The sequence below is a fragment of the Megascapheus bottae genome, chromosome 23 (genome assembly GCF_031878675.1).
Source record: "Megascapheus bottae isolate mThoBot1 chromosome 23, mThoBot2.hap1, whole genome shotgun sequence".
NCBI classification, from domain to species: domain Eukaryota; kingdom Metazoa; phylum Chordata; class Mammalia; order Rodentia; family Geomyidae; genus Megascapheus; species Megascapheus bottae.
In genome coordinates this window covers 22,358,410-22,381,653 of record NC_143531.1, presented here as the reverse complement: position 1 = coordinate 22,381,653, position 23,244 = coordinate 22,358,410, and the positions used below count along the sequence as shown (strand labels likewise).

At 41.0% G+C, this 23,244-nt stretch overlaps 1 protein-coding gene across 1 annotated transcript in view; it reads right to left on the bottom strand.

Moving 5' to 3' along the window:
* The window catches only part of Sh3d19 (SH3 domain containing 19), a 114,442-nt gene that overhangs the window by 38,226 nt on the left and 52,972 nt on the right, over window positions 1-23,244 (bottom strand). The window contains exons 3-7 of the mRNA XM_090356861.1: window positions 12,949-12,989; window positions 7,421-7,460; window positions 5,805-5,943; window positions 5,144-5,297; window positions 2,529-3,527 (exon numbers count right to left, since the gene is read on the bottom strand). Coding sequence (XP_090212987.1) covers window positions 2,529-3,527; window positions 5,144-5,297; window positions 5,805-5,943; window positions 7,421-7,460; window positions 12,949-12,989 — 1,373 coding nt within the window. The remainder of the gene's footprint in view (window positions 1-2,528; window positions 3,528-5,143; window positions 5,298-5,804; window positions 5,944-7,420; window positions 7,461-12,948; window positions 12,990-23,244) is intronic.

Here is a 23,244-nt window from a genome sequence, read left to right as displayed (position 1 = left end):
AATGAGTAAAGTGAGCAAGTATGAGGTTCTAAGTTTAAACTCTAATATTGGCAGTTTAAAAAAAAGGGCGGGGGGAGCCAGGCATGGCAGTTCACACCAGTAATCCTTGCTACTCAGGAGCCTGAGATCTGAGGATCAAGGTTCAAAGCCAAGCCAGGCACTAAAGAACTTATCTCCCATTAACCTCTAGAAATGGGAAGTGGGGCTATGGCTCAAGGAGTAGGGCAGTAGCCTTAGCAGAAGAACTCAAGGACAATGCCCAGGACCAGGGGTAGGGCAGTAGCCTTGAGCTGAAGCGCTCAGGGACAGCACCCAGGCCCAGAGTTCAACTCCCATGACCCACGAAAAAAGGGGGGCAGGAACGTGACCTAGAGGTAGAATGCTCGCCTAGTATGCATGAGGCCCTGGGTTCGATTTCTTGGTACAACATACACAGAAAAAAAAAAAGCCAGAAGTGGTGCTGTGACTGAAATGGTAGAGTGCTAGACTTGAGGAAAGCCCAAGGACATGCTGGGTCCTGAGTTCAAGCCTCAGGACTAGCAAAAAAAGAAAATAATGTTAACAAAAACCTAAGGCACTCCTAAAATGTTGCTTGGTTTTAGAAGTCTGGGAAATGCTGCATAGCAAATATAAAAAATAAACTTGACTTCAGATAGAAAGGCACATTTGAATCTAGACTTATAAAACTTATAAAACTCTGTGGTAGTATTCCAGTGATCTTTCTCAGCATTATTTTCTTCAACTAAAAACTGGGGCCAGTTAATTACTGTGTCAAAGAATGTCCGAGCAGGATACCAGGGGTTCACACCTATAACCTTTGCTAATCATGTGGCTGGTATCCGAGCATCAAAGTTCAAAGTCAGCCCTATGAAATAAGAATAAGAAATATGAATAAGAACCTATGAGATTCTTATTTCCAATTAAGAATTCCTATCTTTTTTGTTGTTGTTAGTTGTGGGAATTGAACTCTGGGCCTGGGCACTGTCCCTGACCTCTGCAGTTCAAGGGTAGCACTCCACCACAGTGCCACTTGCCACTTCTGGCTTTCTGGTGGTTAACTGGAGATAAGAGTCTCAGTGACTTGGTGCTCTGTTGGCTTTGAACCTTGATCCTCAGATCTCAGGTTCCAGAGTAGCTATGGTTACGAGAGTGACTACCAGGATCCCCAAATAATTCTTATATAATCCAATTAAGAATTCTCTTCTTTAGGTGGCTCACACCTGTAATCTTAGCTACTCTGGAGGCTGATATCTGAGGATCAAGGTTCAAGCCAGTCCTGCACAAAAGGACCTGGGACTCCAATTAACCTCTAGAAAACAGGAAGTGGGACTTGGCTCAAGGGTAGGGTGGTAGCCTTGAGCTGAAGAGCTCAGGGACAGCGCCCAGGTCCAGTTAAAGCCCTGTGACCCACAAAACAAAAAGAATTCTCTTCTCCATTTAACTTATCCTAGGCCCTGAGTTCAAGCCCCAGGACCAGCAATAGACTTAAATATTTTTCTTCCATTTTTTAGGGACAAGATGTGGGTCTTTTATGGACCATAGCCAGTTTCAAAGTTGAGTGCCAGATAAATATTTAATAAATATGCTTGCTATTTGTAAGTTTATATGTTTACAGACTCTACCTAAAGAAGTAAACAGTAGTAAAAAGAATCTTATCAAAGACCAGTAAATCAGCTTAGCTTGACAAATCAAAGATAAGCTTTACTCCTGAAGAGCCTGAGGAAAGAAAATGTATGTTCTATCTCTTGGAAATTTAATTGTCCTGATCTTGAAAGTCAGCTTATAACTGCTGAAATCTTATTTCTAAAAATTTGTGTTCCCAAGGGAAGATGCATGAAGGTGGTAGAGAAAGAATACAGGAAAAAAAACATCTTGTAACGTACAGCTGGCTTTTATGGAAGTCTCCACTTTCTCTGCCTGCCCCCACCTCCTCATTCTCTGGGCCAGCCACTCTATGGCATGCCTTCTACCTATGGGAAGCTGCTACCTTACTCCAATGCTACATCCTCCCAGTCTTCTTCCATCCTTTGAAAATAAGACCTGAACTGCTACCTGCCAGTGTATAAGAAACTAGCCTCACAGTCCCCTTACTTTGAGACAAAGTAATAATAATCATTGCATTCCAGCATCTCTTGTCTCTGAGTCCATCTTCTTACCTCCTGTCCCTCTTTATATTTCATTTTCATTTTTATTTATTTCTGAGTGGTATCCCTTAGCATTTTGGGTCAAGGCTGACATGCTACCATTTGAGCCACAGCTCTATTCCAGCTTTTTTGGGTGGTTAACTGGTGATAAGTCTCTAGGACTCTCTGACCAGGGCTAGCTTTGAACTGCAATCCTCAGATCTTAGCCTTCTGAATAGGTAGGATTACAGGTGTGAGCCACCAAAACCTGGCCTTCTTTGTTTCTAAATTTCCCTGCTCACCCTATACACACACACACACACACACACACACACACCTTCCTCACTTGAAATAACATGTGTAACTGAAGATACCTCTGATGTATGCAGATTCTCTCCCACTCACCTAGTACCATTTCTGAACCAGCAGATTCTTCAGCCGGGTTCCCAGGCAAGGTGGGCAAAACATCATCATCAAAGCTGATAAGATCTATGTCCCCCAGTGGCCGGCTTGGCAGAGCTGGGGCTGGAGCATTAGCCAGGGCTCCTTCTCCCAGTGATCTGAAGGCTTTGGCTTGTGATGCCACCAAGAGTGCAGGAGGAACAGGGCCTGGTTTTGGAGGTGCTGAAGGGCAGGTGGGGTTTTCAGAGGAAAATGATTTCTTGGGCAGCAAAGGCCGAGGAGCAGGAGTTGGGACTTTCTTCCCAACACCAGTGCTCTCAGCCACGAGGCCCCCACCCAAAATCTCATGATTAACACTTCGAATAAGGCCAGGAGTTGGTTTCTTTGGCAATTCAGGTTTGGTTACAGGGATGTTTCCTGCTTCTTGTGGTGACAAGTATGGGGTGAGCCCTTCCCTGGAGGTCACCTTGAGTCTGTTTTCAGTCCAAGTGTCCCAGTCTCCTGGAGTTGTGCCAGCAGCTGGTTTGGGGGCCACACAGGGTTTTCCTGAGGAGACAGCTGGCTTTGGGGGAAGAGTACGAGGGATGATTTCTGGTTTCTTAGGCAGTGCTGGGGAGGTTTCTGCATTGGTCTGACCCTCAAACGCTTTGACCCTGGAAACAATACTATTTTGGCTTTGTTCTGGGTTCATAGTGCACATCACCGGCTGGCTGTCCAAGTCGTTGGTTCTGTCCAGCAGAGATGAGGGCCAGCCTGGGAATGATGTCTCTTCTGGGAGTGCTGGGCCGATTTTCTGGTGACTTTTTTCTCTAAGGTTAGGATCTCTGGCTGCTGGTCTGAGGTTGCTTTTTGATCTTGGCCTTGGCACCGGACATCGTGTAACACTGGGGTTTGCCAGACGGTTCTGTTCTTCAGGAATATCAAAGACGATCAGGGGGGCTGCACTTGCCTGGGTCTCAGCGGGAGAGGCTGCGGGGGAAGGCCGCAGCAAAGCCTGTCCTGCTGAAGAACCAAGCAACAAAAAGGCAGTGTTAGAAATGGAAAGAGAAACTTGTAGAAGACACATGGATCTTCTAAAATCACACATGTAGGTGCCCATGAGATTTGGGTTTCCCTAATTATGAAAATATGATTGCAGGGGCCGGGAGTTTGGCCTAGTGGTTAAAGTGCTTGCCTAGGAAGCAGGAAGACACGGGTTCGATTCCTTGGTACCACATACATAGACAAAAGCCGGAAATGGTGCTGAGGCTCAAGTGGTAGAGTGTTAGCCTTGAGAAAATCCAAGGACAGTGCTCAGGCCCTGAGCTCAAGCCCAGAACTGGCAAAAAAAAAAAAAAAAAAAAAAAAAGAAAATATGATTGCAAAATGTGAAATTTCTCCCCTAATTCTGGATTATCTCTCAGTAGACATCAAGTGAATGATTTCTATCCAATTTTCAAAATTTCAGCATCTTCAAGGCTTTTCTTTTACAAAGCAACTTAGCCCAGTTACACTAATAAAATACTTTAAAATGTTTTTCTTTTCTTTCCTCCCCTCCCTTCTTCGAGGTATTAGGGGTTGAATCAGGTCAAACCCTTGCTAGGGAAGAGATAATTTAAGTGACAACATTTAAGTTACACACCCAGTTCTTTATTATTCTGACAGAGTCTAAAGGTAACTTTTCTGGCTGGCCTAGCTGGCTCATGCCGGTATTCCTAGCTAATCAAGGGGCTGAGATCTCCAGTTCAAAGCAGCTGGGCATTGAAGTACCAGAAACTCTTTATCTTCAATTAACCACCAGAAAACCACAAGAGGAATTGTGACTCAAAGTTGTAGAGTGAGCTCAAGGACATCACCCAGGCCTAGAGTTCAAAGATTAACTTTTCCAGGGTTGACCTGGGGTTGTGATCTTCCTATCTCTGCCTCAAGAGTAGCTGGGGTTAAAGGCATAACTTTTTTTTTTTTTTATAGACAACAGGAGGTAAGTCTCCCGGGTTTTTCTGCCCATGCTGGATTTGAATTGCCATCTTCTGATCTCAGCTTCCTCAGTAGCTAGGGTTACAGGTATGAGCCGTCACTGTAACTTGGGTTTTAACGTAGGACTTAGTGCTTGGGAGGAAGGCACTCTGCTAGCTGTGCCATGCCCCTAGCATGTTAAATAGGGTCTTTTTTTTTTTTTTCTTTTGCTCCTTCTGGCCTGCTATTTATGCTTCTGCCACAGCTGGGATTACAAACACACACACACACACACCCCAGTGACTGTGACTTGTGAACTTCTTCCCCTGGGCATCAGAGACTGTTCAATCTTCGTATCCTATCAGATGGAAGTTGCTAAGTATAAAACTCTTCTCAATGGGAATAAAGGGAATCCACAGTAATATGCAGAGTGAGTAAAATCCATAATGTTTTTATGGTATTAAATAGGACAAGCACGAGCGAGTGGGGCTGCAGCTGTTACGAATGATCTATCATAACAACCACTGTACTCACACATGAAGCAGGCACACAGTGATCACAGTGAGTATGAAGCAGAGCTCCATGAATTATACACAAATCACAGTGATGCAAAAGGCTGGAAGCCTCCTGATTATATCCCTAGAACTAGGTCAGAATCAGGGCACACAGGTTCCTGCCATTACTTTGAGGCAGACTGTTGTCTACTTCTTCTGGAAAGTCCGTCTGAGTGGCTGAAGTACTAGTGCTCCTTGTGGTGGCAGCAGCATTGTTATTGTTTGTAGTGTTAACTTGGACTTGGTTGATTTCTTTTATGACTTGCTCATACGAGGGTGGGAGCTGCCAAACAAAGAACAAAAAAAGTTAGACCTCTGTGGACCAAGAACTCACCAAGCCAATAGGCTGGGAGGTTTGACTTTTTAAAAATCTTTGAAATTATTTATAAAAAATAAAAAATTGTTTTTTTTTTTGGTGGGTCTTGGGGCTTGAACTCTGGGTCTGGGTGCTGTCTTTGAGCTCATCAGCTCAAGGCTACCACCCTACCCCACCCTGGGCCTAGGCATTGTCCCTGAGCTCTTCAGCTCAAGGCTACTGCCCTACCTCTAAGCCACAGCTCCATTTTCCTTTTCTGGTGGTTAATTGGAGATAAGAGTCTCACTGTCTTTAGTGCACAGCTGGCTCTGACAACAATCCTCACATCTCAGCCTCCCGAGTAGCGAGGATTAGGAGTGAGCCACTGCCCCGCAGCTACAATGAACTTTTTAAGATACATTGTACTCATATGTTGATAGCTGAGTTGAAACTCTAGCTGTACATGGAAGATGTGGCACTGTGGCATTTACATACCTCTGCAGGAACTAGCTCATTTGGTCTCCAAGGGCCAGATGCGGGCGTAGCCGGGAACCCCAGTCCTGGGGGTGGTGCTCCTGGGAACCAGGAGGCTGGTCTTAGAGGCTCTGCAGCCACAATGGTGATCTCTGGGCGCCTGAAGGACAGAAGTTCCAATGAGATTTTTTTTTTTTGCAGGTTATTACTACATTATTGCCTATTAGAAAATGTTCAAAGACTCAGGGAAACAACCCTGTACAATAAGGAGGTGGGAACTACTTATAGATATAAGTTTTCTGAACCAGATACATCAGGTAGGCTTCAAAGGACCCAGGAATGGTCATTCCCCATTGCCATGGCCACTTCCAAAGAGTTAGAGGTGGAGCCTGAGCACACAGAGCTCTATCTCGGATGATAGGACAAGAATTAATTAAGGTCCACAATCTCTTTATTCTAGGGCTCCACTGCTGTCTAGCCTATAGCAAATGTATTACATATGACTGGAAAAAATCTTAGCCGATGGGATGGTTTAGCTTTCCGTTACTATAAAGTTACATACCATGATTGGAAGGGACTGGGGAGAGGGAAAGTGGGAGAAAAACATGGGAAAAGGTATCATTGTTCAAGCAAAAATGTATTCACTACCTAATGAATGTAACTGTAACCCCTCTATATATCACCCCCAACAATAAAATACAATTTTTAAAAAGATTTTTAAAAAAATGGGGCCGGGAGTTTGGCCTAGTGTTAGAGTGCTTGCTTAGCATGCACGAAGACCCGGGTTCGATTCCTTGGTACCCCACATACAAGTGGTAGAAGTGCTAGCTTTGAGAAAGTCCAAGGACAATGCTCAAGCCCAGAGCCTAAGCCAAAGACTGGCAAAAAAAAAAAAAAAAAAAGTTACACACTGACTCTATCCATTCATCCATCATTTTATCTGTGTGTCCATTAGTCTGCTATGGAGCTACCCTTTCCTCCCCTCCTCTTCCCAACCAAATATCCACCATTCATTGATTCAGCCACCTAGCTAGCCTGCTGTCTCTTTTCTATTTTTTATTCTTCTGATCACTTTCTATCCTGTCATCCATTTACTTATCCAGGCTAGATTGATTGATTGATTGATTGCCAGTGCTGGGCTTGGACTCAGGGCATGAGCACTGTCCTTGGGTTTTTTCAAGGCTAGAGCTCTACAACACCACTTCTGGCTTTTTTTTTTTTATGTATGTGGTACTGAGGAATTGAACCTGGGTCTTCATGCATGCTAGGCCAGCACTCTACCACTAGGCCAAACTCCCAGCCCAAGGCTGCATTTAGTAAGTACCCATCATCTACAAACCATTCCTCAGAGGCAGCTAAAATAATGCTTTATATGTAGCAACTGTTTAATAAGCACTTAAAAAATTGAGTTCAACAAATAATTAGTCAAAAGAACATCTTTCAGGGCTATATTGCTTCTCTCATGCAAAATATCCTTCAGACTTACAGAATAAGTCACGAGATAAACTGATGAAGCAGAATGAAGTTAAATACTTCTTGTGAAAGAGAAATATTTAACTTGCCAACTGATGATACGCTTTTCTCTCAATAAAATCAACAGAATATAAACGTTCCTTCTATTATAAATAAAACCTTACCTCCTATCTCGAAGTTCACTCTGAATAGAAGTCCGAGAAGCTATGAAGAAAATATAAACAAAAAGTTATCTTATCCTAAGCATCATGGAATATATGAAATTTAACATCACCCGTCAGAAAAATAATTCAAAATGATTTTTATATGGAACAAGGTTAATTATAATTATGTGCTAAAATTGCACAAGAAAACACAAATCTCGGAAACTACCCAAAGCATGATCTGTACTTCTGAAAATAATTTGAGAAATGAACAGAGAAAAGAAGACTGCTATTAAATATATTAAATTATTAAATAGAAATTGCATGGGAACATTAGGATAATGGTAAAAACTAATAATGGGAAGAAAAATACCCTAAGCTATATCTAACATGTCTGGAGTTTTAGAATCTTTTCATTTATAATATTATACTTTATTATTATTATTATCTTTAATAGTTGCACAAAGGGGTTTCAATTCAGCATGCAAACTTATGTGTACAGTGAATCTTGATCAGATCTGATCTGATTTTATAATCTCTTATGTAGTCTTACTAGTTAAAATAATAAATGCAAAGACATTGTTTTTTTTTTTTTTTTTGCCAGTCCTGGGCTTGAGCTCAGGGCCTGAGCACTGTCCTTGGACTTTCTCAAGGCTAGAGCTCTACCACTTGAGCCTCAGCACCACTTCCGGCTTTTTTCTATATATGTGGTTCCGAGGAATCGAACCCGGGTCTCCATGCATGCTAGGCAAGCACTTTAACCACTAGGCCAAACTCCTGGCCCCGCAAAGACATTGTTTTAAGTACTGATTTTGCCCTAAAGTCTCAGAAAGTTAATAGTTTAATTCCCAACCCCCCCATTTTCCTTTATAAAGCAAATCGAGACTTAATTATCTTTATTTTTCTTTCTGGAATGCTAAGGTTTGAACTCAGGTGTTCTACTTGTTATAGGCAGGTGCTCTACCTCTCACCTATGCCTCCAGCTAGGGATAACAGGCATGAGCCACTGGCATACCTGGATTTGCTGTCTGTCTCTCTTTCTCTGTTTCTCTCTCTCAATACTACATCCTAAAGATCCCTTTCTGGAGGGAAAATTATTTACACACAATACTACAAAAATGTGTGCAAACAGAGAACTTGTTTCAGATATAAATTATTTTATCAAGTTTCTTTCTTCACTCCATTATGCCACTTTTCCAATACTTCTGAGTTGAAAAGATTGGAAGCATGGATATTTCCATTCTTTTATTTTCAGCCTCTCCTTGCACAAGGAGGCTGCCACAGCTAAAGGAAGTAGAGCTGAAGGTAGAATTAAAAAGTGGGAATAAGCTGGATGAGGTGGCTCACGCCTGTAATCCTAGCATCTCAGGAGGCTGAGACCTGAGGATGGCAATTCAAAGCCAGTCCAGGCACAAAAGCCTGTGAGACTCTTATCTCCAATTAAGTACCAGAACACCAAAAGTGGTGCTGTGGCTCAATGGTAGGGAGGTAGCTTTGAGCTGAAGAGCTCAGGGACAGGTACTCAGGCCCAGGGGTAGGGCAGTAGCCTTGACTGAAGAACTCAGGGACAGCGCCAAGGCCCATAGCTCAAGCCACACAATCTGACAAAAATAAAAATAAAAATAAAAGTGGGAATAAAAATTGGGGGTGGGATGGAGCTGTGCCATCTAACCTGTGCTGGGCTAGCAAAACAAACCTTTGACCCGTGGATCTTGGCACAGAAGAGATGCTCTTATTTCTATAGCATCAACTAGTTTGATTGAATGCTACCTTTATACCAAGAGCTATACCAAAATGAGGTACATTTCATCTACTGGAATACAAGGCGACAGAGAGAACAGAGCTGTGCATGGGGCATCTAATTGGTTGGAAGGTTTCCATTAAGTCCGAGGCTCCCCCAGTGGGATATAATAATATGCTACAAATCACATTGCTATCATTACTAAAGCTGGGACCTGCTTTATGTTAGTTACTGGCTTCATGGTATTGTCACAAACATACCTCTTCCACGGGTCATTTTGCCATGTACTATTCATGAGTGCTAAAGAAGAAAAAGAAGGGGTTATAGAAGGGGCAAGGGAGGAAAAAAAGAGTGAACCCCGCTGCCTCTCTCTACAAGGATATTAGGAGCAAGACTGTCTTGGTGACACCGTTTGTCCCCTCTGCATACTTAGAAAAGAGAAGCTGATGAACCACAGACTCAGAGGGCAAAGAAATACATGGTCGCAAAAACGTGTGTATGGGGCCTGGAGTTTGGCCTAGTGGTTAAAGTGCTTGCCTAGCATGCACGAAGACCCGGGTTCGATTCCTTGATATCACATATATAGAAAAAGCCAGAAGTGGTGCTGAGGCTCAAGTGGTAGAGTTCTAGCCTTGAGAAAGTCCAAGGACAGTGCGCAGGTCCTGAGCTCAAGCCCAGGAGTGGCAAAAATAAATAAATAAATAAATGTGTGTATAGACCGGACCACTCACACATACAATCAGAATCCAAAAATCTGCCTCTACTGCAAATTAAACACACACACACACACACACACACACACACACACACACACACACTGAAACCCATTGTGGAAAAATCAAGTTACTACTTCAGTAGGGACTGATTTTGAAGAGAGTGTTTTTATAAGCATGAGACAGTTCCTGACTTCTGGTATATAATCAGTATTTGCTTATCTGATATATTGAATTTATTTGTATTTGGATATTTGAAATTTGATAGGGAAGGGGGGAAAACCAAGACGGGTGGGGGATGTGTGGGGGGAGGGAAATGGGTACCAAGACATGTGAAAGGGTGTCAATGTATGTGAATTAATGCACCTTCTATCTGGCAAATATCATGTAACCCTTTTACTAATTACAATAAAAAATATGGAAAAAAATAAACATGAGAAATAAAGGTTTGACTCAAATTCTAAAAAAAAAAATAATCAGTATTTGCTAAATTTGAATTTCAGGGAACACTTTTTTTCTTAAAGTTGGGTATAGACTGCAGCTGCCTGCCATCTTAAAGTACACAGGAGCTGAGACTGGGAAGATCATGGTTCCAGGATAGCTTAGGTGGACTCTATCATTTTTAAATAATTTTTTATTTTTATTTTGCCAGTACTGGGACTTGAGCTCAGGGCCTAAGCACTGTCTCTGACCTTTTTCAAGGACAGAGCTCTTCCACTTGAGCCAGAACACCATTTCCAGCTTTTTCTACGTATGTGGTATTGAGGAATCAAACCCCTGTCTTCGTGCATGCCAGGCAAGCACTCTACCACCAGGCCAAACTCCTGGCTTCACATTCTATCTTAATAAGAGAAGCAGGTATGGTAGCATTTACCTCTCATCCCAGCTTCTACAGGAAGGCTAAGATAGGTGGATCTCAGTCCAGATGTGTACCAAGGAAGGAATCAATAACCTACCTTAAAAATAACCAGTTAGGGCCAGGAGTTGGTCTAGTGGTAGAGTGCTTGCCTAGCATGCACGAAGACCCGGGTTTGATTCCTCCTTACCACATACATAGAAAAAAGCCAGAAGTGGTGCTGTGTCTCAAGTGGTAGAGCTCTAGCCTTGAGAAAGTCCAAGGACAGTGCTCAGGCCCTGAGCTCAAGCCCAGGATTGGCAAAAAAAAAAAAAAAAAAAAAAAAAATAACCAGTTAAAATCATGCTAATGGTATGGATCAGTGATAAGAGGTCTCGAGTTCAAACTCTAGTAACACACACACACACACACACACACACACACACCAATGAATGAAGAATATAAAATTTCAGGTTTATCTAAGATTTGTATACAAACAAACAACAAAATATTAAAATAGTCAGGGACCACAATAATTAATACAAAAAGAATTAATGCAAAAAGAATTAGTCATGAGGCTGGTTGGAACTACATTAATCTAAGAATTTGAAATGAACCGAGTTGCAGATCCTTGCTTTAAAAAAAGTAATGAAGTACAGCACCAGTGGCTCATGCCTGTAATCCTAGATACTCAGAAAGCTGAGATTTGAGGCTGAGATTGAGTTCAAAGCCACTTTGAAGTCTGTGAGGCTTATTTGTAATTAACCACCAAAAAACCAGAAGTGGTTGAGCACTGACCTTGAATAGAAAAAGTTCAGGGAAAGTATCCAGACCTTGAGTTCAAGCCTCACAACCCCAAACAAAAAAGCAACAATAATAACAAAAACAAGTAGTGAAGTTGTTTGGCACTCACTAGTGGCTCATACAAATAATCCTAGCTGCTCAGGAGGCTGGAATCTGAAAAATCAAAGTCAGCCTAGAGACTTTTATATTAAAATATTGAGTAAACAGCCAGAAATGGAGGCATGGCTCAAGTGGTAGAGTACCAAATATAAATAAAAAAGCTGTGTAAAAACTTGAGACTCAGGTTGGGAGGTTAGCCTGGTGGTAGAGTGCTTGCCTAGCATGCACGAAGATCCAGGTTCGATTCCTTGGTACCACATACATAGAAAAAAGCTAGAAGTGATGCTGAGGCTCAAGTGGTAGAGCCTTGAGAAAGTCCAAGGACAGTGCTCAGGCCCTGAACACAAGCCCAGGACTGGCAAAAAAGCAAAAAACAAAAACAACAAAAAAATTGAGACTCAGGCCAGGAATGTAGCCTAGTGGTAGAGTGCTCACCTAGCATTCATGAAGCCCTGGATTCCAGAAAAAGCTAGAAGTGGTGCGCTAGCCTTGAGCATAAAAACTATCTAAGGACAGTGCCCAGGCTCTGAGTTCAAGCCCCAGGACTGGCAAAACAAACCAAAACAACAACAAAAAAAACCTTGATACTAGAAGTTTAAGCAAGAGCTTGATGACTAGAGTTCAAGCCCCAGTATTAACACAAAAAGAAAAAGAAAAAACCAAAACAACAACAACAACAACAACAACAACAAAACACTTACCAGGAGGTAAAGACACAAAGTACAATGAACTTTTATCCAGATGAGCCTATCATCATAGGCATTTATTTAACTTATATAATATTGTAAATTGGGGCTGGGGGATTGTGGCTTAGTGGTAGAGTGCTTGCCTAGCTTGCATGAAGACCTGGGTTCAATTCCTTGGTACCACATACATAGAAAAAAGCTGCCAATGGTGATGAGGTTCAAGTGGTAGAGTGTTAGCTTTGAGAAAGCCCAAGGACAGTGCTCAAGCCCTGAGCTTAAGCCCCAGGACTGGGAAAAAAAAAATGTAAATAGAGTTAATGGAAACAAACAAACCAGAAAGAAGGCTTACTATTTTTTAAACCTACCAGATGATCCTAATTGTAGAAAATTGTCATATAAAATTATATCAGATCACAGAACCAACTCAATTGCAGATTTTGTTTTGAAACAGCATCACTATAATCACTCTAAGAGAAAGATCTGAACAACTGGCTTATCAACAAATGGACATTGAAAAATAAGCTGTTTGTCTGAACTGTTTTATCACTTCGGGTTAGGATAAGGTACAACTGTGAAGTTATTCACAGAGTCAACAAATACAATCACTTGCCAGAAATCTAAGTCACCATCTAAAATTACAATGAGAAAAACAGAGGAGAACAAAAACTTACATCTCTTGATCACTGCTCTGATGGATGACAAAGGTCCTTGGCTAGAAAAAGAATGAAAGAAAACAAATTACACACCCATCAATCTATTTGAAGAAGAGTTATTCACAATCCCAGCTCATTTCTACAACGCAGTATTGTGCCAAGCAGCAAGTTATACTCCTAACAAAACAAGATTAAAGAAAAAAATTTAAATTGCCTTTCAGATTGAGATGTTTCATGGGAAGTGAGGAGACTGATGAGGAATATCTGGATAGTGAATAGAATTTTGCCTTAAAATTGCTTTCATAGAAATCTACATCTGTTTGCAGTCTGTTTGCTCCAAGTTCTCGTCAGTGACTCCGACTTCACCCTGACTGTGGGGTGTTGAACAAGTTACAATCCTTTCTGAGCCCTGGTGGACTCATTGGTCATGACTCTAGATACAAAAGTTTATGCTGTTAGATCAAGAGGAAGGATTTCTGCTTTGTGTTCTGTCTTGATTCAAACCAACTGCGCTAATTACTTTTAAAACCACAAGGAAAAAAAAAGATATAACCTTAAAAGTTTAATGAAGTGGTTAGGGAAAAAAATGCATACTTTTTAGAATGTTCTTTAAAATTTTACTTTTTTTGTTTCTTGCAGTACTGATGCTTGAACTCAGGTCTTCGCCACTGGTTGACTGGTGCTTTAACAATTGAGCCATACCTCTAACTCAGTATTTTCACCTTTATTTATGTAGGCCAGATATGAAGAATAAGAGGAAGGAAAAAGTATAGTTAGTTTGAAAGGAGAAAAAGCAAACTATCTTCTTACAGTCCTAAATTTTTGGGAAGATCTTTAGTTTAAATGTTTAGAGTAAAAATTAAAAAATAAAAGGTATAATTAAAAAATAACAATTGAGAGGGATAACAGGACTCTAATCCAGTAACTCATGCATGCTAAGCACATATTTTACCATTGAGCTATACCTCCAATGGTACAGTACCTTTTGCTAAAGTTATGGTTTATAACAAAACTAGACAGAATTTGATTTTGTAATTCTTTAGAGGAAAGTTACTGAATACTGAGTTCACTCATCTTCTCATCACCATGGACAGCCCAATTATGGTCATTAGGATGGATAATAAACTCTGTATTCCATCAGAGAGTTTTCTACTTCATCTTTTTAAAGAAGCAGCAAATTATAATAATAAAAAAACAACCAAAACAAAAACCCTATGATTTGAGTTACAGTAATACTCTACATAGGTGTGTGCGTGTATGTTAGCAGTAGGGACCTAGATGCTGTTGCTTTGCCTTTTTTTTTTTGCCAGTCCTGGGCTTGAGCTCAGGGCCTGAGCACTGTCCTTGGACTTTCTCAAGCCTAGAGCTCTACCACTTGAGCCTCAGCACCATTTCCAGCTTTTTTTCTATGTATATGGTTCTGAGGAATCGAACCCAGGTCTTCGTGCATGCTAGGCAAGCACTCTACCACTAGGCCAAACTTCCGGTCCTGCTTTGCTTTCTTAATCAAGGATAGCACTCTACCACTCGAGCTACAGCACCACTTCCAACTTTTTTTTTTTTTTGGTGGTTAATTGGAGATAAGAGTCTCAAAGACTTTCTTGCCCAGGTTGACTTTAACTGTGATCCTCAGATCCAGTTTTGTGAGTAGCTAGGATTACAAGTGTAAGCTACCCATGCATGGCTGCTACAAGCTTTAGTGGTAAGTTTGTATTCTCATGGAAAACAGAGCACTGTTTGGACTGTTAGGTCACCCTTCCTGGGATGCTTTTCATAAAACAGTCATGGATCAGTGACTCTGTAGATTTAGTCTTTTTTTTTTGGTGGGTCATGGGGCTTGAACTCGGCCTGGGTGCTGTTCCTGAGATCTTCAGCTCAAGGCTACCACCCAACCCCAGGGCCTGGGCACTGACCTAGCACTCTTCAGCTCAAGGCTACCACCCTCCCCTGGAACCACAGCCCCACTTCCCATTTTCTAGAGGTTAATTGGAGATAAGAGTCTCAGGTCCTTTTATGCTAGGCTGGTTTTGTGATCCTCAGATCTCAGCCTCCTGAGTAGCTAGAATTACAGCCAATGTGCCTGGCTTAGTCTTCCATTTCTTTAAGTCTATTAAAAAAGAAATCCCACAAAAGTTCAAAGATTTCAGATGAAACTTTCAACGAAGTTACTTAGAACTGCAGCACATTTAAAATTAGAATATATTGTCCTGTCTGTCTCAGTTCTTCAGGATTTTTTTGCTTTATTTCTGTCTTGACTCCCTAATTAGACTTAAAGCTTCTCAAGGAGGAAAAATGTCTTCTACTCATGTTTCCAAGTGCAGCTCACTGAACTGAATCATGTGCTCGTTGACCTAATGTGAACCCAATCCTACTCATGTAGAGAAATAAATATAACTTACATGGTACCAGTGATACTACCTGCATCCAATTAATAAGCAAATCCTTAGGAATAACTTTGCTGCTAGTTTCATCTTGTTGACCTCAATTCGCAGTTATGTTTGGGTATATACATCTTGCTAAAAGTATCTGTGTCTAATGTTTAAAAAGGGGCATTTTTCACAGGATATGTTGGCATACACCTGTAATCTAGGCATTAAAAAGACAGGGTAAGAGGTTGGTAAGTTCAAGGGCAACTCCAGCTACATGGAATTCAAGACTAGTATGAGCTACATAGACCTCTGTCTCAGAAAAAAAGGCTGGAAAGAGAACTCAGTAGTAGAGTACTTACTTAGCCTAAATAAGGCCCCAGAATCTATCTTTTATGCCACAGACACAGAAAGGTATTTTTCATTAAAAACAAATTCACTTGGAAGAACATCTGGAACTCAATGGAGAACAACCAGAGATAGAAAACTGGCAAGATCAGCCTTAGTATGAGATGGCATTTTAGAATCCAACACAACACTTAATTTGGCAACAGATATAAAAACTTAAACGTCTCTTCGTAGAATTTCAGAGGCAATTCTGTCCATTCAAGTTATTTCATTGTCTGTTATGGCTGGAGCCAAATTAAATGTTGTGCTAGAATCTAACACTCACATTCTACATCATAAAATGCATCATGCATAAGAAACTTCCTCAAAACAACACACTCACCTATCACTCTATTTTTAACAGTGATTTCAGCCTATGTGGAGAAGTTCTTAAAAAGGAAAAAAAAGAAAAGAGGAAGAAAAGAAAACCTATATTCTACCTTAAATACTGTCATCTTTGTTTAAAAACTATATGCATTAGGGTGACACCTTCCTTTGGATGGTTCCTGTGGAATTCAGGGAAGACCTGGTATATGCTGTGACAGACAGGATACTGAAGGGGACAGCACCTGGCAAGAAAAACTAGGACACAGAAAACTTGGTGGGAATTCAAGAGTCATCTGATCACACAAAAGAAAGGAAAATTAAAGGCAAATGTTTCCCAATTGAGGGTCTATATTTAAAGGCCCAACTTCTGCGGAACAAGAAACAAGCACCAAGTCAAACACCAAGAATGAAAAGTACTACAATATACAAGTTCTCATCAAAATATGCAATCCATTCTTCTCTTCTTCCCATTATAGAAAAGACATGCATGGCCTATCGATGGCATTAGGGTTACCTCCTATATGATAACAGCTTTCCATTTGGCAGTGCGCTAGAGTTTAAACTCAGGGCCTCGTGCGTGTTAGGCAAGCCACTTTGCCACCTGACCCATGCACACTTCCAGTCCTTCCTGGTAGTGTTTTTTCATGTCAATTCTAAGGAGAACAGATTTTAGACCTACTATTTCTAGCTTTAAGTTACCTTTTCATTTCCTGAGTACATGAACACTTTTTATGTAAGTCCAGATGAACCTTTTCTTTAGTGATACTGAAATTTATCTGATGGATGGATTATTTCACTTTGGGGACATATGAAGGACATAAGGGAAGAAGGAAAGGAAGAAAGCAAGGAATGAACACCAGATTCCATATACCATCTGGTCAATTTATTAGAGTAAAAGCCGGAGAATTAATTATTTAATCAAGTTGTAATTAGTGCAGAAAAATACATCAGGCCTCATTCCTAACTCACTCTGGATCTCTCAGTATTGAACTCTAGAAGTTGGATAGCTGTTTAGCATAAGTCTCTGGTGTCTACTGATAATGTGGTCAAAAGGAAAAAAAACATCTGTAACAAAATTCAGAGTTCCAAGAGCAGCTGATCCTGGAACCAGCCCACCACAAATTACAAACAGGGGCCTGTGTGCGTGCCTAGGGCCACGTGGGAATATGCCTTAATTTCATCATGTGATGTTCTACAGATGAGACTAAAGTCATCTGAACTATCCAAAGTTCAGTCCTCCAATAAACAAAGCAAAGGAGAGACCCAGGGACTTAGTAGAAAGGCAGCAAGGAAAGAAAAAAAGGTTAGCAGCACATTTCTCCACTCTATGAGATTAAGATAAAATTGCTACAAGGGATGAGAACCTGTCATCTTTTTTTTTTTTTATTGCAAAAGCAAATACCTATTTCAAGCATCTGAAAATGGATCAACATATTAATTGATAATTCTAAAAGTTTAGGAAGAAATTAGGCCAGTTTGAAGCCCAAAGTTCATATGAAACATTAAGCTAATAGTTTCTGTTTGTTTGCAAAGGGCTAAATTTAAATGTAAATGCATTCTGTATCTGTGTCAGATACAGAAAGATGGCACAGTGGTGTATATCTGTGATGCCTGCACATGGGAGGCTGCGACAGGAAGATTAACATTTCTACGCTAATCTGGTTTATATTGAGAGACTATGTCTCAATAAACAAAATAATATCCTCCCCCCTACTAAAGTATTTTCCCACACCAAATAAAAATAGCTTATTTGGCAGGGTACAGTGGCTCATTCTTGTAATCCTAGCTACTCAGGAGGCTGAGATCTGAGGATGAGGTTCAAAGCCAGCCTGTGCACTAAAGACCTTGAGACTCTTTTTTTTTTTTGACCTTGAGACTCTTATCTCCAATTAATCACTAGAAAATCAGAAGTGGTGCTGTGGCTCAAGGGTAAGGTAGTAGCCTTGAGCTGAAGAGCTCAGGAACAGTACCCAGGCCCAGAGTTCAAGCCCCATGACTGATCATTAAAAAAAAAAAAAAAACCTAAACAAACTTATTTGCTTCTTCAGGTCTGGAATTTCCCTCAGGCTGATCTGACATTTGTGGGCTCACAGGAGTCTCTTGCCTGCGCCTTCCAAATAACTGGGGCTGAAGGTATACCTGCCTACGTTGGGCTTCTGGCTTAAAAATTGCTCATGTGTCCTTATCTGATTCATGTAACTGTAATCCCTCTGTGCATCATCTTTTTTTTTTTTTTTTTTTGCCAGTCCTGGGCTTGAGCTCAGGGCCTGAGCACTGTCCTTGGATTTTCTCAAGGGTAGAGCTCTACCACTTGAGCCTCAGCACCATTTCTGGCTTTTTTTCTATGTATGTGGTACCGAGGAATCGAACCCGGGTCTTCATGCATGCTAGGCAAGCACTTTAACCACTAGGCCAAACTCCCGGCCCCTGTGCATCATCTTTATAATAAAAATAAAGTAAATTATAAAAAATTTTTAATGTGAATGCTCTGGCCACTCATTTCTTGGCTTGTCTTCGATCAAGCAAACCCTTCTCTCTTCGAGTCAGTGATATCTAAGCAGAATAAAATAAGCCTGATCAAATAAGTTGAGAAAATAACAACAGGCTACTAAATACATACAAAGTGGAAAAACCTAATCTGTATACTTACATGGACTAAGGGCTTTTAAAAAGATTCTGCTGCTGGGTGTGGTGGCTCATGCCTATAAGCCTAGCTACTCAGGAGGCTGAGATCTGAGGATCAAGGTTCAAAGCCAGCCCTGCACAAAAGGGCCTGAGACTCTTATCTCCAATTAACCTCCAGAAAATGGGTAGTAGGGCTTGGTTCAAGGGTAGGGCAGTAGCCTTGAGCTAAAGAGCTCAGGGACAATGCCCAGGCCCAGAGGTAGGGCGACAGCCTATTGCTGAAGGACTCAGGGACAGTGCCCAGGTGAGTTCAAGCCTCATGACCCACAAAAAAAGAAAGAAAAAAAAAAGACTTTTTTTTTCTAATAAAAACAAATACATTTGTAAAAACTCACTGCACCAGCCCCTTCAAAAAAAAAAAAAAAAAAAAAAAAGGAGTTCTTAAAGCAGAGGATTTGACCAGGAATGTAAAAGAAGCATGAAAACTGCTGAGTTCAATCAGACAACACAAGTTCTTATTCTCCTCTGGGAATTGCAACTGAAACTCCTGCAGTGTGTGGGCACAAAGCTTTTCTGCAAATATTTAGAAATGTCTCCATTACACAAGATGGACTAGCAGCCCTCCTAGCAGCTAGTTTTTGTTTATTACAAAGCCATTAGAAAACTTTTCCATGAGCTAGCTACAGTGGCTCATGCCGGTAATCCTATCTACTAGAAGGCTGAGGATCAAATGCATCCAGGGCACTTTAGACTCTTGTCTCCAATTAACCATTAGAAAACAGGCAATGGAGCTGCGGCTCAAGGGGTAGGGCGGTAGCTTTGTGCTAAAGAGCTCAGGGACAACATCTGGATGTTGTCCTAGGGGTAGGGCAGTGGCCTTGAGCTGAAAGCTCAGGGACAGTGCCCAGGCCCAGTGTTCAAGCCCCACAACAAAACAAAACAAAACAAAAACCAAACTTTTCCATAGAATACCAAGAAAAGATTTGGTAACAAAAAAAAGTCAAATTAGGATTACCAGTAGGGGTCTGAACTCAGGACTTGGTGCGTGCTCAGCTGGTACTATACAATTTGAGCACACTCAGACCTAGGGTTTTTTGTTGTTGTTGTTGTTGTTTTAAATTATTTTGGAGATAGACTTTACAACTTTTCAGGTTGGGCTGGCCTGGAACCTCATTCCTCCAATTTTTAACTCAATAAGAAGCTAAGATTTCCCACATGGAAAAGTTTTGAAGAATAGGATTGCACTTCTGAGGACCTTTTACCTGGAGCTCTCTTTAGAACCTACTAGAGAAAACACTGAAAAAAGAGATGGTAATCAACTTCAGGCCCTGCCTGTAACCTGCCAGCAGTCGCCCCAGGTCTGTCCAAGCAAGTCAAGGTTAGGAAAAATGTTTTATCAAGAATAAGATAGGGGGCCGGGAGTTTGGCCTAGTGGTTAAAGTGCTTGCTTAGCATGCATGAAGACCCGGGTTCAATTCCTCAGTACCACATATAGAAAAAAGCCGGAAGTGGTGCTGAGGCTCAAATGGTAGAGCTCTAGCCTTGAGAAAGTCCAAGGACAGTGCTCAGGCCCTGAGCTCAAGCCTAGGACTGGAAAAAAAAAAAGAAGAATAAGATAGGATCTGATGAAGGGAGTTAATGAATGGGAGTTAACTAGGCAACTGAATGGTGTGTGTGTGTGTGTGTGTGTGTGTGTGTGTGTGTTTTTGTGTGTGTGTGTGTGTGTGTGTGTGTGTGTGTGTGCGTGCGCGTTAAAAAGAAGATAAGAGTCTTCAGGACTTTTTGTTCTGGTCCCAGAGCTTGAACTCAGGGAGCGAGCACTCTTAATGAGCTTTGTTGCTCAAGGCTAGGGCTCCAGCACTTAAGCCACAGCTCCACTTTGGGCTTTTCCATGATTAATTGGAGATAAAAGTCTCCAACTTTCTTGTCCCAGATGGCTTCAAACCACAAGCCTCTGATCTCAGTCTTTTGAGGAGCAAGGATTATAGGGTATGAGTCTCTAATGTCTGGCTGTTTTTGTTTATTTTAACACTAATTCTGTCCAATTAAGATTCTTCCAGGAATCAGTATGCTTTTTTTAGTTTCTAGTCCTAACCAATAGCTAACATTAAAAAAAAAAAAATTGTCAGGCTGGGAGTGTAGCCTAATGGTAGAATACGAAGCCATGGATTGGATTCCCCATTACCACATATACAGAAAAGGCCGAAGTGGCACTGTGGCTTAAGGGGCAGAGCACTAGGCTTGAGCAAAAAGTGTCTGAGGACAGTGCCCAGGCCCCGAATCAAGCCCCAGGACTGGGAAAAAAAATTGTCAATAAGAAAAATATTTAAGTAAAAATGTAAAGTCTGACTTGTCTCACTCAACATGATTCACTCTAGATTCATCCACGTCCCTGCAAAAGGCACATGGTATCCTTAATATGTGGCTATTAGATCCAAACAGTACAAGAGCGAGGACTCAATATTTGCGTACCCAATGCTATGGATATGGTATTGGAAATATAAACACAACTACATAGACATAAAATGTATGATTATATAGATATGTTTTATTACATAGTTTAATACATATCTATGACATACAAACCCTCAGCCTAATTTTAATTATGTTCTGAAATCTAAGTGCCAGTGACTGTATATAGAGGTTTCCTTCTTGAATACTTGTTTGTTAAATACTTCAATTGAAATATGATGTAAAAATCAATGTTAACAAATTCTTTAATAAAAAAATGTAAAGTCTGAATGCACAAGGACATTTAGTAGGCAGAGTAAAGCCATCCCAGAAGAACAGAGAAAAGACCATGGTTGTGCATGGTCAGCTAAAGCACTTTAATATACATTTGTAGATCTGTAAAATAAGCCTTTTTAAATTATAATGCAGAAAGGTGAAGAATGTAGAATATAACCCAAGGGAAAGTGAGGAAAGCATCAGGAAGAAAGACTTTAAAGGCCAGGAGTTCCATGCTTTCCCTGAGCTGCTGAGACACGGGCAGTCACACACATGCCCATGCTGAGGAAAAGAGATAAATCCAGACCCAGCTGTTCTTCTCCACCTAACTGCTGTGTGCTGAGGGTTTAATGTGAAACAGCCTACAGAAGCCACCAGAATAAGTACTATGGCAGGGGTAGATCTCTGAGAGAACTTTCCAATTACCCAGCTGATACCCAACATAAACGCTTCATTTCCATTGCCAGCCCACTAGGGGGAGATGCAAAAGTCATATTTTTAAAAAACACAATAAAACAGCACAGCATTCATATTCTCTGGAGGATGACATAGAAACATTAAATCCTTTCATTCTTCGATTGCCAAAGGACTTCCCTTCCCCATGAAGCCTATATCCACTTTAATTTTTACCTTGTTTATAGCATTACAGATGCTGCAGAAAAAGTAATGTTTCTCTTATAGCCTACAAAACATAATGCCAGAGAGTAATCACACCCAGGCTATAGTTTATAGAAGTGCACAAATCAAAGCATACGGCTGGGAAATGCTACACAATGATCACAATTAAACTAAGCCCAGCAGAGCAGGGCATTTTAATACATATATGAAGAAAGGGACAAATCAGAAAGCAAGTAAAATCTTTTGATTTTTAGCTATTCTATTTAGAACTTTATTGTGGTGATGACAAAGTGACAATGTAAAATGCTCTACACATCCTTATAAGATCAACTAACAACAGGGCATCAAATCAGAGAACCAATGAATATGAGACTTCATCTGAAAAACAATTAAGGCAAAAAGGGCTGGGAGCACAACTTAAGTGCTATGCACAGAACTTGAGGACCCGAGTTCAAGCTCCAGTACCACCCAAACAGAACACACCACAGAAAAACTATACAATGAATAACATGTGGTTTTTTTGTTTGTTTGTTTGCCATCTAGTCTCTGTTTTCTTTTCTTTTCTTTTTTTGCCAGTCCTGGGACTTGAATTTAGGGCCTGGGCACTGTCCTTGGACACTTTTTGCTCAAGGCTAGTATTCTGCCATTTGAGCCACAGAGCCACTTGCAACTTTTTCTGAGTATGTGGTATCAAGGAATTGAACACAGAGCTTCATCCATGCTAGGCAAGCATTCTACCACGAGGCTATACTCCCGGTCCATCTGTTTTCTTTAAAAAAAAAAAAAAAATTACTTTATTCAGTTTTGTTTTGTTTTTTCCCTGGGTCGGTCCTGGGTCTTAAACTCAGCACACAGGTGCTGTTCCTGAGCTTATTTTGCTCAAGGCTGGCAACTTACCACTTGACCCTCAGCTCCATTTCTGGCTTTTTGGTGGCTAATTGGAGATAATTATCTCATGGACTTTCCTGACCAAGGTGGCTTTGAACCTTGATCCTCAGATCTCAGAATCCTGAGTAGTTAGGCTCACAAGTATGAACCACCAGGGCCCAACCTGCTCCCCATTTTAACAACTAGGCTGTTTGGCTGTGAACCCAGCCACAGTCTGTATGCAAACCAATGGGCAACTAGCAGGTCTGACTTGCCCATTTGACCTCTGCTTATCTTCCTCTTCCCATCCTTATGCAACTTTGTCATCCCAAACTGTGTTTCTGAGATTTATCTGTTATCACACCTAACTGTAGCTCCTTAATCCAAACACTGCTAC